The 19,176-nt window shown below is 31.9% G+C and overlaps 3 protein-coding genes across 3 annotated transcripts; all 3 read left to right on the top strand.

Moving 5' to 3' along the window:
• Positions 1-5,537: 5,537 nt before the first annotated feature.
• LOC100794935 (agamous-like MADS-box protein AGL80) lies at positions 5,538-6,311 on the top strand. The gene has a single exon (XM_003552868.3). It carries the CDS (start codon positions 5,538-5,540, stop codon positions 6,309-6,311), a length of 774 nt encoding a protein of 257 aa, XP_003552916.1.
• A 7,642-nt stretch (positions 6,312-13,953) lies between these two features.
• On the top strand, positions 13,954-14,822 carry LOC100795996 (agamous-like MADS-box protein AGL80). Its single transcript, XM_003552870.4, has one exon. It carries the CDS (start codon positions 13,987-13,989, stop codon positions 14,674-14,676), a length of 690 nt encoding a protein of 229 aa, XP_003552918.1. The 5' UTR covers positions 13,954-13,986; the 3' UTR covers positions 14,677-14,822.
• Positions 14,823-18,340: 3,518 nt separating this feature from the next.
• On the top strand, positions 18,341-19,097 carry LOC100796517 (agamous-like MADS-box protein AGL80). The gene is made up of 2 exons (XM_003552871.1): positions 18,341-18,413; positions 18,538-19,097. Exons 1-2 carry the CDS (start codon positions 18,341-18,343, stop codon positions 19,095-19,097), a joined length of 633 nt encoding a protein of 210 aa, XP_003552919.1.
• Positions 19,098-19,176: the final 79 nt, after the last annotated feature.

Raw genomic sequence — 19,176 nt, forward strand, 5'->3', positions numbered from 1 at the left:
GGAAGGTAATGGTTCCGGCAGGTAGAGGCAGCCATGGATGACAGGTCGGACCAATTGTTATGAGCGAGAGAAAGATAATTACCTTGGTTCGAGGTCAAGGTCCCTCCTGAACTAAAACTAAGCTTTTACTAGAAATGTTTCTTTGCTTTTATTCATGCCTTCAATATCCTATATATACACTACCTTTATAACAACTTTTAACAAATCAGTAACTAACTTCACAACAGCTTCTAACAACCCTAATATGGTTGTAACTAACTAACTGATTCTATGGCAGTGTATGGTAGTGCATGCATCTTCTTCCAATGGCGTCCCACTGCTGGATTTTCTTCCTATTGCATCTTCTTCCTAACAAGTTGTCGTTGGTGAAGGAAACACCAAGGTTTCAAATTTATTTCCTATTTTTTAACCCTTTCGATTAACTTTTTGGGTTTTCCTTGAGTTAACTTTTCATATACAGAAAACTGTAGTTTCTCTTTTTATTTTGTAAATTTATATGTAATTAAAAAACCTCTCTTGAGATACAAAGATTAGGAGTTGAAATTAGATATATTTGTTGATGTTGAACACTTTTGACAATGGATTGAAGATGAATGCCCAAGAAGAAAGGAGATTCTGGAAATTGCTGCATTGTTACGTGAGAGATGGTAATGAGAGAGAATGAGTGGCAGAAGAGATAAAAAAAATTGAAGTTAAACACTAATTTACTACAATGACTCTATCATAAATTAACTAACTAAATAATACTGTTTTTTCCCCAACTTTTTTGATATAGATTGCTAACATAAAGAGGTGACAGAATGTTAACCATCCCCAATAATTGGTATAGGTTATAATTATGTCATTTTTTTTTCATATCTTGTAACCCTATACACTAATTGAATAAATTTAGGTTTATCCTTTTTTTTAAAAAAATTATTTTATCTAAAATCTACTAATAAATTAAAATTTTGAAATATATAGAATTTAAAAAAATGACTTTTGGTTCATGTGTTTGAGCTAACGAATTGAATTGAATTATTTGTAAGCTTGAACTAAATCGAGTTCGAATTGAAAAAGGTTTATGTTAAGTTCAAGTTAAGCTTTGAGCTTAGTTAAATATTAATGAGTCAAGTTGAGCTTAACCGAACTCGGTTTAACTTGACTCATTTTCAGTCTAGTCATCACTATCAGATGTTATTCTTGATTATTTGTCATTTTTCATCTGTTGTTTGAAGTTGTCACAAGTTTTATATAATTTTTATTATTTTTTTACCTACTCATGTGTCGTGTCACCTTAGAAATGCATTTGAGATATAAAATTGACTTAATGATAAAGGACAAAAGGAGGGAGTTATAGATTGTAGGTTTGAATCCCCCCTCTAATAAAAATTAACAAATTAATAATTAACAATATATTAATAAGTTTAAAAATAAAAGAACTTGCTATTACTCAAAACCCTAGGGCATGACATCTAAAGATCAAACCTTCATGAGCTTTTTATGCAATAATATGTAAAAATTGATATCGAAAAGTTACAATTATTTTCAAAAATATTACTGTGTTTTATTTAAAATAAGTTTTTCAAAAACCGGCGTGGATCGATCCAACATAGTAGAAATCAGTTTTTGTAGTAATTAGGGTTCATAGTTTACCTTTCTTCTCTCTATGTTTGTCATTTTTTGCATTCAACTTTTACGATTGCATCAAATTGAATTGGTTTACCAATTACGTTCACGGTCAGATTTTGAATCACATGTGTATTCACATGGTCTTGACAATTATTTTAACATGCAAAAATTACATTTTATGGGGTTTTTTTAGCTTCCACAAACTGCAATTTTAACCACCATTGGTTACTTTTTTTTTTTGGTAGGGATTAATGGCATTCGTAAAAAACAACCAACACGTGTAGTCTTTTTTCATTCAATAATAAGGCTACTTTTACGGTTTTAGTTGGGAATTTCTGATCAAATTGTAAACTTTTTATTTAACACTTCAACCACGCACACATGATTTTACTAATATTATAGTAGGACATAGAAATTTAAAAACAAACATAAAATAATGATAGAGCATTGGGCATATATTAGAGATTATAGCATTTTGGCCTACCAGTGACATAATAATTGATCGTTTTATTTAGGCTTTTATATTTATTAATACTATTTTTGAAAAAAAATAAAAAAGTTAGTAATTATTTAATCAATAATATGTTAAACTCCTAAGAATAATTATATATTTTCTTCCTTAAAATGTCTTTTTTATTATTTGGTAGTGGATTCGCAGAAAAGTGATATAGTGGAGTTGCCGGAAAAGAAAAACAAATCATAGTGAGGTGAGTGCTACCATGTGATGATGGATGCCCGACGAGAGGCGCCACCACCGGGTAGTGAGTGCCACCTTGTGGTGGTGTGAGCTCCTCTTCAAGCTTTTTCCACAGTGATTAAGCTTCTATGGCTTATGCTTCCTCCAAGGTAGATTTTCGAACTTCCAAGGTTATATTATTAACTCTTTCCATAAGCTTTTAAATCTTCAGGCAGAATCGGTCTTGGTCTTGTTCGAAATTGCCACAACAAATGGCTCATGGTTTAAAGGGGCCTCAATTTTATTTTTTTTGAATAATTATTTTTATGAATTGATTGAAACTATTTATTTCATATGTATTTTTATTCAAATTAAAGTGTGGCATATCACTCTATTTGTTGTTAGTTTTTCATGATGTGTTATATTCATAAATTCATATTTATTAAATTTTAAGCTCCCTATATCATATCCTCTTGTAATTGATTTATGATAATTGATTTAAAGTGTTTGTTTTTTGACATGATAAGAAATATATATATATATATATATATATATATATATATATATAATGGACATAAAACTAAAAGTTAATATATCAATAAAGAATAAAAATATATTTAAGATTTAATATAAAATGATATTTTGCTAAAGAAAGACGATAGAAACCAAGTTAGAACTTTTCTTTGAACCAAAAATATAAAAAACTAAATAAAATTAATTTATAATTACATTAAATTAATATTTTGAAAATATAAGTAAAATAAATTGTAAAAGATTATGTGGTGCACTCTCCCACAAGTTTACTCAAATTCAACAAAACCGGAGGGGGATGTGTTTAAAAATAAACTTGCCTCTATTAAATCTGGACACAAATTCTTCTCAGCTTCTGTGGAATGGGGATAAAGAAAGTTGAACCTGCTTCAATTTGTCTTGATGTTATGTTTACCTAGATATTTATGTGTATTTTTTCTGGGAGGCATAAATTGAATCATAGACAATATATAACACTAGACTAATTTGGATAAAAAAATTTATTTATTTTTTTGAGATTTGTTAAAACTATTTAATTTATTCTTTTAATATAACAAAATGTGTAATTGTTAATATAATTATGTGTTTATTTATTTTATACAATATATATTTATATTTTCAAATATAAATATAAGAGGATTGTATTTATTATATTTTTCCCTTGGGCCATAAAATCTCAAGATTGAGCTTGTCTTCAACCCCTCGTTTTGTTGGCAAAACCAACATCTTTGAAACTTTCCTACAACCAAAAGCACGTGGAAAGCGTAACAAAGTCTTAGATAAGAAAAACCTAAGAAATATGCCAGAAACTAAACCTAATTCACTAACAAATGCATGGAAACCACTAATGAAATCTATGTAAAATATACCATGAAATGCAATGCATCATTTTATCTTAGATTTAATTTCTAAAATATTTAATTAATGATTAAGAGAATTAAAAAAAGATTGTCATCTTAAGAGCTTAATCTAGCATAGATTTCGAAAATAAATTCACAATTATATGAGAATAGACAAAATAATAATTTCACATCTAAAATTAATTTAATGATAAGAATAAACTAATTTTGTGGTAAATTAACATGAACAATCAAATTTGTTCTCTATTTATATTTACTTTTCTCTCTTTTTTTATTTTATCTTTATTTTTTTAATAAATATAAATTCTATTCTAACTTTAGTATCTTATTTTATTTTAATTTTCTTTTTAGAATCTTCATTGGGCTTCTTAGCCCAACATTATTTTCTCTTTTTTTTTAGCTTTGGGCCAACGTGTGGTCACTTGAAGCTCAAGTTAGGTAATTGTTAAATGCAACTCCCTTAAGTATTTTTTTTTTCCTCTCTTCAAAATTATGCTTTTCTGAAAATTGAATTCCATAAAGTATTTAAATTTTAACACTTCTAAAAACTATTTTCCAGAAGTATTATAATGCTTTTTGGAAAATTACTTTCTAGAAGAAAACAATAGAGGTTGTCTGGACCTATGAAGAGAGTCACGAAGAAAGACTTTCTAAACTACAAATAACCAATCTTTTAAGATTTCCGATAAGTAAAGACATGCATCTACACTATTTTCCATCAATTGGTTCCATATTTTCTAAACTAAAAACCAGGTTTACTTAAATCGCTAAAATTTACCTGTATTTTTCATTAATTAATAATAATGAGTTCACTTTTTTTCTTTTGAACCAAAGATTAGTTAAGTTCTATTCACAACTTAGGGCGTCAAACTTAATTTCTATATAGATTATTGCTATAATAGATGTAGGAAGTGGTTTTCTAGATCATTTCTAAAACAAATATAAAAATATGAAAACAACAAATGTTTTTTTTTCTTTTTCGCCAGTGAATATCTAGATGCATGCTATGTCATCATTGAATAATATGGGTCTCTTTAAAATTTACCAGGATCAAAATCAATATTTTTCATACTGGCCTAAAAACACACTTATTATGTTCATTGGGCCTTTCTAATTTATAAAAACGTTAAAAAATCACATTTTATTTTTAAGTGTTATGATAAATTCACACATATATAAAAAGAAAGAAAAATAACTTCTAAAAATATATTTGGTGGAATTGTCACACAAATAATATATCATTTAGTAATCTACTATAAATATATAATATGGAGAATCTTACACTAATAACAATGCTTAAAATGTGATTAAAAATTAGAATCTATCTATTTTTATGTATGAGAGTCAAATATGAAGTTCATAATGAAATTTTACAACTTAAATATCATTATATATTGTCGGATTCTCTATATTATTCATATATGGAATGTCATTTAGGTGATATTTCAACGTTCAAAACCAGTTGTCACTTTTAAATGGCAACTATTAAAATGCTACCATTAAAAATTACAATCTATACATGTATGCATGAAATTCAAAGATGAAAATACGATTTTTGTTTATAAACTACCATTCTCGTACCAACTCAATAAAGTAATTTACTAAGTCATACCTAGTATAAATTTTACAAACTTGGATATCATTAAAGTGCCGAAAGCCAGATTCTCTATATCCCTCACGTATGGAATGACGTTTAATGTGACATTTGAATGTGCAAAATCAGTTGGAACAATCAGACAGAAAAACAAACAATGTATGTATCAAATTAGTCTATATAAAGAGATTCTTGGTGGTCGTAGAAACCACAAGCAACTCTTTTCACTTCTCATTTTGTTTCTCACTTTCTTCTGGTCACCATCATGGCCCGGAAAAAGGTGAAACTAGCATTCATAGCCAACAATTCTAAAAGGAAGACAACATACAACAAAAGGAAGCAGTCACTGCTGAAGAAAACGGAGGAACTCAGCACCCTTTGTGGCATTGAAGCATGTGCTATAGTTTATGGCCCCAATGATCCTCGGCCAGAGATTTGGCCATCTGAATCGGGTGTCATAAATGTGCTGGGAAAGTTCAAAAGTATGCCTCAATGGGAGCAGACCAAGAAGATGGCGAACCAAGAGCGTTTCATTGCAGAAAGCATCGTGAAGGGTAAAGAGAAATTGAAGAAGCTTGCGGATGAGAACAAGGAGAAGGAAATGTCCTTGTTCATGGTTCAGTGGCTTAAAACAGGGAAAGTTCAGCCTGAACATAACATGACCATGGCTGATTTCAATGTTCTTTCATCGATGATTGATCAAAATCTAAAGGACATTGCTAAAAAGATGGAAATGCTGAATGTTAATGAGGTGATACCAAACCAACCCCAGATGCAAACCCCAGCGTTCCAACCCGATATACCAACCTCATCATTCGAACCCCAGATGCAAAATCCATCATACCAACCCCAGATGCAAACACCAGCATTCCAAACCCTGATGCAAGCACCAGCATTGGTAGCATACCAACCCCAGATGCCAACACTAACACCTGAAGAAATGACACTGCTGAATAATGGCTATGGGTCCGATATGAATGCTAATCCCATGCAAAGCCAGGGATTTATGGACTGGCTTAATGGTAATGGGGATGACTAATGAGACAATAATGTCTGCATTTGGAAGTGCTAACCTCCATCTCTAAGCTGGCTTTGGGGATCATGTGCTCGGTAGTAGTCATTTTGGGATCATGTTTTAGTTCAATTGTCTTATGCTTTGTTTTGCTTTTTTACTGTCCTTGTGTCAATGTGAGTCATTCTTGTCTTGGCTTCCCATGTTTATTTCGTACTTCCAGATGTTGATTGATCAAATATGGTTTATGAGTGTTTCACTTTTCAAAATGTATTGGTTAGTTGAATAAATAAAGTCTGCTGGTGTGTGGTTACCTCATGGTTTGGTACCCATATCAAAAGTTCTTTTTTGTTCCATTGCGACATATTGTGTATATTATTCAATTTCTAAATAGTTCATACGTTTTTAAACTTATTAAGACAATAAGGCTTTATGTTAAATCAAAGTCGCTGTTCTGTTTGCAGTTATCAAAATTAAATTTACAAGAAATGGAGCTAATGCAGTTACAAATATGATATTATGATAGTGTGATGAGATTTTAATTGGGGGCCACAGTTTGGAACTTGACTAATACATTAGAAATTTAATATATGTTTGAGGTGCCACTTTTGGTTTTTGTGAATAGAAAACCCTAAAGACACACAATACTTTGTGCCAATAATTATTTCATTCAATTTACTTTGCTTTATTCATTCTCTTCTCTCCTCCAAAATCTACGCTGCCCCTCTCTTATTCTCACCATGTTTTCTTATTTTTCTTTCACAAAATATTGGCTTCAAGTTCTTTTGGGTGATTATGGCCCAAAGGGATGCTTTTAGAGCTCAAATTCTTCATCCTTTTTCAAGTGTTTTTTTTATCACTTTCTTCGGGAGCTTTAAGAGTGAGGGAAGCTTACCCTTTTCTTTTTTTTACATTTTCTACCGAATATTCTACAATTTAAAGTGTTGTAATTAAGGCTGTTGGCCATTTTAAAAATATTGTCTTGGTGAATTTTGCTCTTAAAAGTGCCATGGATGGATGTGTTATGTGTACACATTCATATATTTATGAGTTGATGAAAAGTTCTCATCTTAATTTATTTTCTTGTCCTTTTACTGTGTGAAAATGATAACCATTGTTTAGGTCAGTCAATTTTTTTAAGGATTAAAAAGTGAATTTCAAAATAAGTTTAGAGAAAAAAAATAATCTAAATCTAAAAATAATGACCCAATTTCCTTTAAACAATTTTTTTAAGCTTGATTTCAAAATAACTTGGGCTCTAAACGTGATAGTGGCCAAAGCAAACCACGAACCACCTTTCAGCATCTCAAAAATTAGGTGTTCGGACCCAGTGGTGTTATAAAATGTTTAAACTATTTAATCAATTAATGTCCTCTATTCAATAGACACATTTATTATATTATTAATATTGATATTTTCAATTTTATACTTAAGATAAAATATTGTAGTGTTAGAATAAAGGAGAATGTGGATGAAAGTTTGAAAAAAAAAAGAAAGAAAAAAAAAGAAGAAGAAAAAGGCTTCAAGTCCCACATCACTCAGGATAAACACTTGAATAGTATTTCACTCACTATATATAGAGAGCTCCTTTCTTCATTTTTCTTTTCCCCAGTTGAGAAGAATTTCCTCAACTTTTCTTTCTCCCTCTCATATTTTAGCTGATGCATTTCCGGCAAACTTCTCCCTCTTTCTTTCTGTCGCTCTAAAAATTTTGGTTGGTTATAAGAGTGACTTTTTAAGTCATAATTTCGGTTGGCTATAAGAGTGACTTTTTAAGTCATATTTTCGGTTGGCTATAATAGTGACTTTTCAAGTCATACTTTTCGGTTGGCTATTAGAGTGACGTTTTAAGTCATATTTTCAGTTGGCTATAATAGTGACTTTTCAAGTCATATTTTTCGGTTGTCTATTAGAGTGATTTTTCAAGTCATATTTTCGGTTGGCTGTTAGAGTGACTTTTCAAGTCATATTTTCGGGTGGCTTTAGAGTGACTTTTCAAGCCATACAAGAGGGTGTACTTCTAGAAAAGGTTCCCTCAGTACAATGAGAATCTTATACAGTGATCTGGGTTGTTTTATCCTAGGGACGTCGTGGTTGATAGTCTGCTTGCACAATTTTTTGCAGTGCTACGAAACGTCTTAAAGAAATCAACATTGTCCGCGACTCAGCCAGTAATTTTTTCGGTTTGCCATAAACTATTGTTCCAACAATTTTAAGACGATTTCGGCTCTGCTATGGCTATCGTAAATATTACTTGCTCGAACAACAATGACCTCAACAAACCTTTTAGGTTTGAAGGGTATCATTTCAAACGTTGGCAACAAAAGATGATGTTTTCTTTAACTATGAGAAAAGTTGCCTATGTTTTGAACATTGATATTCCAGTGATGCCTAAAGATGCTGAGAAGGAAGTGAAGGATAAAATGACTATGGACTTAGCTCTTTGGAATGAAAATGATTACCTATGCAAGAATTTCATTCTGAATGGGTTAGCTGATGATCTCTATGATTATAGCCCATATAAGTCTGCCAAATTAGTTTGGCTGGCTCTGGAAGAGAAGTATGATACTGAGGAAGCTGGGACTAAAAAGTATGTTGTTAGCCGCTACCTCAAGTATCAAATGACTGATGATAAATCAGTAGAGTCTCAATCCCATGAGATACAGAAAATTGCTCAAGAGTCATACATAGCTGTGATAACTGAGATCAATATGATTGGAGGATCAGATGGATGGTGGGTAGACACTGGCGCCTCTCGCTATGTCTGCTATGATCGTGCTATGTTTAAAACATACATGAATAAGAAAGTGTTGCTGGGTGATTCCCACACCTCTACGGTTACTAGAACTGGAGAAGTTGAACTGAAGTTTACCTCTGGAAAAACTTTGATTCTCAAAGATGTGATGCATACTCCAGAGATGAGAAACAATCTGGTTTCTGATTTTCTTTAAAATTAAGGAATAGTGGGGGTACTTCATCCAGTTATCTTCTTGCTATTAGTAGTGAAAATCTTGCACAACCAGAATCAGATATAAAGCCTCGAAGAGGTAAGAGAGCAAGAATTGCTAAAGAGTATGGGCCCGATTATATGACCTATACATTAGAGGAGGATCCATCAAACCTCCAAGAAGATTTGTCTTCTTTGGATGCTGACTTGTGGCAAGAAGCCATTAATAATGAGATTGATTCTTTAGAATCTAACAAGACCTGGCATTTAGTAGACTTGCCTCCTGGATGCAAACCAATTAGATGTGAAATCATTGTTGTGTAACAACTTTGATATGAAAGACCTCGGAGAAGCAAGTGTAATCCTTGGTATTAAGATTACTAGGTCAAAAGAGGAAATTTCTCTGGATCAATCTCACCACATTGAGAAGATCTTAAAGAAATATGATTACTTTGACTGTAAACCTGCTAGTACACCATATGATCCAAGTATAAAACTGTTTAAGAACACTGGTGAAGGTATACGACAAACTGAGTACACAAGTATCATTGGCAGCCATAGGTATGCAACTGATTGTACTAGATCCAACATAGCCTATGTTGTGGGATTATTATGCAGGTTTACCAGTAGATCTAGTATGGAGCACTGGCATGCTATTGAAAGGGTAATGAGGTACCTTAAAAGAACCATAAACCTTGGATTACATTATAAAAGGTTTCTCGTTGTACTTGAAGGATACAACGATGCAGATTGGAACACTCTTTCAGATGATTCCAAAGCAACCAGCAGCTATATATTTAGCATAGTTGGTGGGGCTGTTTCTTGGAAGTCAAAGAAACAGACTATCTTAGCTCAGTCCACTATGGAATTTGAGATGATAGCACTAGCAACTGCTAGTGAGGAAACAAGTTGGCTGAGAAGCTTACTTGCAGAGATTCCGTTATGGGAAAGACCGATATCAGCTGTGTTGATCCATTGCGATAGTACCACAGCTATTGAAAAAAAATTGAGAACCGTTATTACAATGGTAAGAAATGACAGATACGTCGTAAGCACAACACTGTTAGAGAATTACTCTCCACAGGAGCTGTTAGAGTGGATCACGTACACACTGATGATAATTTAGCAGATCCTTTGACGAAAGGATTAGCTATAGAGAAAGTCCATTACACTTCTAAAAGAATGGGACTATTGCCCTTACTGCGATGATCATTCATAATGGTAACCCGACCTAAATGACTGGAGATCCCAAGAACTAGGTTCAATGGGTAATAACAAGTTATGAAGTGATATAAGATGAACATGCTGTTATAAGTGAAAGCAGCATGATTCCTGAAGTAACAAGAGGATGAGTTATGGAAAAAAAATTCGTAATTCTTAATGAGATCTATACTCTATGTTGAGTGGAGTACCTAGGCTACAGGAGTACTCTTGATAGACTCACCTATGTGAATGTTGAAGTGGGGGCTGCTTCATATGAAATTTTGGGCAAAAATTTCTAGAGCGTTCACTATACCGGGATAGACGTGCATGACCTTTAACGCACGGACTTTATAGAATACACCTATGAAAAGGTTGTGTGTGGTTTGATGTCGGAGATAGAGTTCAAGACTTTGAGTCACTCTAGTAAAATCTGAATCTTACTCACTATGCAAAGGTTCAAGTTGTATGACACCTTTGTTTATGCACAATTTTATGAAATCCTCGAAAATCTTCTTTTCAAATTTCAAGTGGGGGATTGTTAGAACAAAGGAGAATGTGGATGAAAGTTTGAAAAAAAAAAAGAAAGGAAAAAAAAGAAGAAAAAAAGGCTTCAAGTCCCACATCGCTCAGGATAAACACTTCAATAGTGTTTCACTCCCTATATATAGAGAGCTTCTTTCTTCATTTTTCTTTGCCCCAGATGAGAAGCATTTCCTCAACTTTTCTTTCTCCCTCTCATATTTTAGCCGATGCATTTCCGGCAAACTTCTCCCTCTTTCTTTCTGTCGCTCTAAAAATTTCGGTTGGTTATAAGAGTGACTTTTTAAGTCATAATTTCGGTTGGCTATAAGAGTGACTTTTCAAGTCATATTTTCGGTTGGCTATAATAGTGACTTTTCAAGTCATACTTTTCGGTTGGCTATTAGAGTGACATTTTAAGTCATATTTTCAGTTGGCTATAATAGTGACTTTTCAAGTCATATTTTTCGGTTGGCTATTAGAGTGATTTTTCAAGTCATATTTTCGGTTGGCTGTTAGAGTGACTTTTCAAGTCATTTTCGGGTGGCTTTAGAGTGACTTTTCAGGCCATACAAGAGGGTGTAATTCTAGAAAAGGTTCCCTCAATGCAATAGGAATCTTATACAGTGATATGAGCTGTTGTATCCTGGGGACGTCGTGGTTGATAGTCTGCTTGCACAATTTTTGGCAGTGCCACGAAACGTCTTAAAGAAAGCGACATTGTCTGCGACTCAGCCAGTAATTTTTTCGGTTTGCCATAAACTATTGTTCCAACATCTTCTGTTACCAATGAAATCATGTACATAAATTCATCAACTCATGAAGTGCCTTCGAAATAAACTTAATGCATGTCAAGGTATTTACAGAGTCTACATGAATCCTCGGGAATAAAACTACATTTGCGTTTTGTATATTAATTTCCCACAATTGTGGATGGTCGATTAGAAAGAATTATTCAAACTTTGGAAGCTCTACTATGAGTTTGTGTGTTGTACCATATAAGAAGTTTGAGGAAGTTTCACCATTGGAGGTGACGAAAGAAGAGTAGAAAAACTTAAAGTAAGGTTATTGATTAGCTCAAAGTCATATGGAGCTAAGCTCTGAGAGATATAATGTGGGAGCTAGAGAACAAAGCAAAATGAGAAGTACCTAAATCTTTCCGATCTTAGCTAGGTAAGAAAATTTTCGAAGACATTTTCTTATTGTGGAGGACCGTAACACCTATGTTTCTACTAATATCTCATTGACTTTATAGACACAATTTACAAGTGAAAAATTATTTAAAATATAAAATTAATTAATTAGAATTTCTATAAATTTCTATCCAAGTATCAGGCGGTGATTCAAGTAAAACTTTTAGACCATGTGAAACAAAAAATAAAAACATTCAATTGTATTAGTCCTATATTTAATAGAGATTAATAAAAAATTATCTATATATTTTAGAGAAAAAATGACATAATAAAAGGACTAAAACAAAATAACAAGAAAAAAATTATTTTATTAAAGATTTAAAAAAAATTAAAAAATAAAATTTACTAATTTATTAACGACCTAAAATATATTTAAACTTTATTTATAAATTATTGTTCAATTTTATCTCTTGAATTTTCTAATTTGGCAATTTGGTCGGATAATACAGAATATATTTTTGATAGAAATATATCCAATCATTACTCCATTGTGGAAGACACAAACATTGATTGAGACCTTTTGGTTGTGTTTGTTATGAGCAATGGAAAGAATTGGGCGAAGAAAGAAGTCCAAGTCTGTCCTTTCACAAAAATGACCTCTATACCCTTATATTCTCTTTTATCATTTGCGAGTCATAATGGTACTTTTGTGTCTGAATTTAATTAATTGTTTCTTCCTTATTTCATACATACCAAATAATTTTATAATATTATTTCTATTTTATTTTTTTACCTATTTTATTCAAAACAAACAACACAACATATTATTTTATTTTTATTTAATTTTTTTTCAAATCATCTCTTTTCTATTTTCATATATTCTATTTCTTTTTTCTATATCAAACACAATCTTAAAGTCTTGGATTATTGGTTTCAACAAAGTGGATTTGGTGATTTTGTGGAGGGGATCAATGTTAGTGGTTGGGATGCTTTTGTATTAAAAGAAGGGTTAGCAGGGTAAATTGAGATGGTGGAACAAGAATCATTGTAAAAGAAAAATTCCCAATCAATGTTTGTTTGGTCTTTTGTAATTTATAAACGTCATAGCATAAGTATTTTTATTTATTTTTTATTTTTGCGTAAGTGATGATAAGTTCAGGCATTTATGCATTCATTATATATATTAGAAAGAAAAAAAAAACTTCTAAAGATATGTTTCTTATAAAGGTCACCCAATTAATATTTCATTTAGTAATCTACTATATATAAATATCTACTATTAATATAAGATACAAAGAATATTGCCCTACTGACAACTGTTAAAAAGCAATTAAAAGTTGGAATCTATATATTTATAAAGGAAACTAAATGATGAGAATACAATACACACACAAACTGAGTATACATATATTTATATAGATCCAGATTAGATTAATCAATATATGGAATGACATTTTAAAGTGGCATTTAAATATGTAAAACCAGCTGTCAATTTAAAATGACAACCGTTAAAATGATATTAAAAAATATAATCTATCTATGTATGCATGAAGTCCATTATTTCAGTGACATATACTAACATTCTTGTAATGATAAAAAAAAATACCACCATTCTTGTACTAACTCTACATAATGTAAATTTTACAAATTAATTAAAATATCATTAATTAAAGTGCGGATTCTCTATATCCTTCATAATGGAATGACATTAATTCAATGTGATAATATTCAATTAATACTTTAACACAAAACAGAATAGCAGCAACAAATGCATAGTGAAAATGAATCACGGATTGTATCAAATTATTCTATATAAAGAGATTGTTGGTGGCAGTAGAAACCACAAGCATCTCTTCTTTCTCACTTCTCCTTTTGTTTCTCCCTTCTTTTGGTCACAATCATGACCCGGAGAAAGACGAAACTCACATTCATAGCCAATGATACTGAGAGGAAGACTTCATACAAGAAAAGGAAGAAGTCACTGCTGAAGAAGACGGAGGAACTTAGCACTCTTTGTGGCATTGAAGCATGTGCCATAGTTTATGGCCCCGATGATCCTCAGCCAGAGACTTGGCCATCCGAAGCGGGTGTCAAAAATGTGCTGGGAAAGTTCTCTACCATACCAGAATGGGAGCAGGGAAAGAAAATGGCGAACCAAGAGAGTTTCATTGCAGAAAGCATCCAGAAGGGCAGAGACAAGGTGAAGAAAATAGGGAAGGACAACAAAGAAAAGGAGATGACCATGTTCATGTATCAGTGCTTCAACACAGGTACTGTTCATCCTGATAACAACATGGCCATAGCTGATTTGAATGTTCTTTCATCTGTGATTGAACAGAAGCTGAGGGACATTAGTAGAAGGATGGAAACGCTGAATGTTAACGAGACAACACCACAGCAACCCGAGATGCAAACACCAGCGCTTCCCGTAGCGCCTGAAGAGACAACGACGACACCGCTGAATTATGGCCCTGATGAGTCGGATGTGAATGCTGACCCCTTGGAAAGCCAGTGGTTTATGGACTTGCTTAATGGTAATGGGGATGAGACACCAATGACTCCATTTGGAGATGTTAATCTCCCACTCTAAACTGGCTTTTGGCCTAACCTGTTACCTTGAAGCATGTTCTTGTTAGAAGTCCTTTGGGGATCTATGGTCTGGGGTTTATGAATGCTTGTTTAAGTTCAATAGTTTATGGTTTGGGGTTTATTTTACTGTCTAGTCTTCTCATTTTATTATTCTGCTTATTAGTTTCGCTTTTCAAAATATATTGGTTTGTTAATAAACTATGTCTTTCGGTTTGTTGTTTACCTCATGTTGTGATACCATTAATATTGAAAGTTCGTCTTTGTTTCATTGCGTATTAGGCTATTCTGAATACGTACACAACCTGTATACAGAATATTCACACTCCTACGCATGCCTTAGTTGGTAAACCCCCATGTAGTAGTCTCCAGGAGAATGCCAAAATCTTTGATGGACATTTTAAATTACATGCAACTCACCAGACACGTTACCAATATCCATATACTAGAGATCAACATCTTATAAACAGACGCAGATGAGAAAGAAGGGTGCACCCAGACCCCCTATTTTCACGAGTCTGGCATATCTTGGTCCAAATAAACCTCGGACAACACTAAAGTCATTTGTTGTAGTATCTATGCCTCCAGTCCCATTCCCACAGCCGCACCCCCATGCTCTTGGAAAAGGGGAGAAATAAATCCTTTAAACAATTGCTGCCAGTAGGATTGAAAATAAGTCCAGATGAGCTGAACTCCCTTTAACTCCACTCGGTTAAAATTTGATGTGAATTTTTTTTAGGTAAAACTCGATTTTATTTAAACATAGCAACAACTCGATTCAGCTTGTCAGATCGACTTGGTTTAAAATTATAATTATTTTATCCAGAAATTAAATCAATATGAAATTAATCAAAAAATTAATTAATCATTTTAATAATATAAAAAAATATTACTATATATACATGTATATATTAAATTTATAATTATTGTACATGCTTTTATTTATTCATTTTATACAAAAGAATATTAAATTAACTAAAAATAATTGTAGGAATTCAAGCCTATCAATTTTTTTTATAGGAATTCAATAATATAAAATATTTAATATATGCATAAATTGTTAAATAGTTATAAATCTAAATATAAATAAATATACTTATATATCAAGCTGATTTATATAAACCAATCGAATCAAATTATATGTAATTTAAATTTAACTCGTTTATTCAGCGAGTTTTACTTTGAACTCAAATTTTACTCATTTATTTTACGAACCAAATTTAATTAATCAATTACGTCAAATCAAGTCTTGAACTATGTTTGAATTGATTTGATTCATTATCATGGAGGATTGTGTAGCGGGCAGTGGGGAGCTTCTCAGGGAGGAGCAAGGTGGCTTATGTAGGAGGGTCCTAATGAGAATAGGTGGGATGTTTCTTCTAAGGAGTCCTGCTGTTGACTCTTGATTCATCTTTTTTGTGTACAGTTTCTCCCTTAAGATTAGATTAGTAGTGACTCTTGTGGGATTTGAGTGTGTTTCTTTCTTTTTCTTTTGCATATGTATGGATAAACTTAGGTTCTAAATATTTTGTATGTATACTTGCGGTCATAAGTTTTTTATCATATGTATTTTGGGACATATGCATACCCTGATGAATTATCGGTTCAAACTTAGTACTTATTGTAATAAATTGCTCTTCATTATATATTTCAACAACTTAAGTTTATAACACTTCTCTTTCACTTCATAAAAAAATATATGGTTTACAATCAAAACACTTTTGTTTGTGCTGAACCATTTATATTTTTGTCACTAGTTGTATGCATAAAGGACCAAAAAGAGGAGGAAAATTACTCACATTTTTTTAAGGTAAACTATTTCAACAAGTGTGGATCAATGAAAACGATTATATTAATAATGAGTTTAGTTTAAAGGAAAAGTGAATATTTATTCATAATAGATTTTAGAGTGTCTTAATTTTTTTTTCTCTCTATCTATTTATTTATCTATCTATTTTTGTTTTGCAAATGAAGTCAGACACAACACAAGCAAGCACATCACCATCGTAAGCCATGCCATGAACAGAAGGAGAATCACTTTCAGCAACATAACACACACATTATAACTAAATCCTTCTAAAAAGAAAACAAAAAAAAATCTTTTTTTTCAAAATTCAAAACCAAAATGATCCTCTCCAACTTTTCTACTTGCGACCCAACTACTCCTCACTCACAAAGCCTTATATTTTTCAGACCTTTTTCTCGTCACTTCGATAAATAGCTTTGCAGAGATAGGGTTTCTTCATCTCCTCCAACCCCCCAAATTATAGAGAGATTGGAAGAGAGGGAAAAAAATCCACCCCGTCAAATCGATGTCGATGTGGGTTACAAAGGACATGACCCCGCATGCATGTGACCTATGGTAATGATGCATGCGACCTATGGTGGGTTCAGTGACTCTAATTCATGAATGGTGAACTGGGTTTCGCTAGGATGATGTTGCTAACAGGTTCGCTGGTGCTATTAATGCGGGTTTGATTTTGGCTAGATATGAATTTTGGGGCTAGTAGCTTTGGCTTTATGATGAGGCTTATGTTTATTCAATTCTAATGTGTAGGAAGAAGGAGATCGAGGGCAAAGAAAATGGTAAATTGGGAAAGAGAAAAAGAAAAGCAGAAAAAAATCTCAACCTTATATTAAAAACTTAAGATATCTAACAAAAAAAAATAGATTTCTCACTGTGGGAGACTTTCTCTACCTACCCATGCTAGCATTTGTCTAGAGAAAGAAAAAAACTAAAACAAAACTAAAACATGTTCTCTATTATAAACGTTTAATAATGATAGGGAATTGAGTTTTCTTTTAAAGTTTCAAGTATTGAATTCTGTCTTTCGTCCTTTTTATATAAGAAATCAATTAGTGCAATTCTATATCTAATTATGAGAAATGTAGATCTACGTTTAAATATGTTAATTAATTGCTAATTTCATTTTATACTTTTAATTTATCGTAAAATTTATTAACAAGACATTCATTAACTATGTGGATATATTTCTAAAATAAAAATTAAATTTATGACATTATTGATTAAAATTAATCAATTTTACTGTTTTTATTGGTGTTGATAAATTAGTTTTTTTTTATACAAAGGGTTAGAGTGAGTATTTTTGGTCCCTCCAAGTATTAAGAGATTTATTCTTCCCAACAGATATTATTTCAAATACACGAATCATAAATTAAATCTATAATCACATATTTAAGAGATAAAATTATCTATTAACAATACTAATGAGAAAATAAGAATTAAAATAGTTTTATATTTTTTAAATAGGTTCACATGACTCAACTCGAATCGATTATAATAATTGAATATAATTTTTTAATATTAAAGATTTTATTCCAAAATTAAAATGTGATCCTCCGCAAATCTTATATCATTTAAACAATATTTTGTTGTAAAATCCCACTAATAATTCGTTGTACATGGATTTAATTATTATGAATCTGTGTGCTAAGACAATGCGCAATGATGAAATATGGTAATGGAAAATCTCCAAGCTTCTAGCAAACTTTTCCTAAACTAATTCTGTTACGTCTTGAATTTGTTTATATATATATATATATATATATATATATATATATATATATATATATATGATAGTGAGAAAGACACATCAAATTTTCACAATTTTCATTCTTGCCCTTTTTTTTCTTTTCTAATCACTACCATGAAGAAGGTGAAACTGGTGTATATAACCAATGACTCGAAGAGGAAGGCAACATCAAAGAAAAGGAAAAATGGTTACAGATTATTATTTTTTTATTTTATATAAACCATATTGTTAGTCTTGTAGCATGCATATTTACCGTTTAATAAAATTTCTATTTCTCCTTTCTTCCAATTTCCTTTATGATTTATTTACAGGTTTGATCAAGAAACTTGATGAAATTGGCACCCTTTGTGGGATTGAAGCATGTGCTATAATCTATAATCCAAATGATCCTCAGTCGGAGGTTTGGCCATCTGACCTTGGAATCCAAAGTTTGCTTTCTAGGTTTAGGAGAATCCCTGAACTGCAAAAGAGCAAAAAGATGTTTGATCAGGAAAGCTTTTTGAGGCAAAGTATCATCAAAGCCCAAGAGCAGCCGAAGAAACAAAAGAATGAAAACAGGAAGCATGAGATGACACATCTTATGTTTCACTACCTGACTATCGGGAAGATTTTTAACAATCCTAACTTGATTGATTTGAATTATCTCTCATGGTTGATTGATCAAAACTTAAACGAAATAGAAAAGAAGATTAATAGGATCCTAACCCAAGAAGTGACACCAGTGATTGAAAATGGAGGAGAGAAAGCATATACAAATCATGTTCCAGGGCAAGGGAGCAACATGAACGCCATGCAAAAACATTGGTCCATGGAATTTATTATGGTAGTGCCGGGGATGAGATGCTACCATTCGGAGATGTTAATGCCCTAAATGACCTTTGGCCAAGCCCATATGTCCCTTGAACATATATATATATATATATATATATATATATATATATATATATATA

This window comes from Glycine max, chromosome 18 (assembly GCF_000004515.6).
Source record: "Glycine max cultivar Williams 82 chromosome 18, Glycine_max_v4.0, whole genome shotgun sequence".
Taxonomy (NCBI): domain Eukaryota; kingdom Viridiplantae; phylum Streptophyta; class Magnoliopsida; order Fabales; family Fabaceae; genus Glycine; species Glycine max.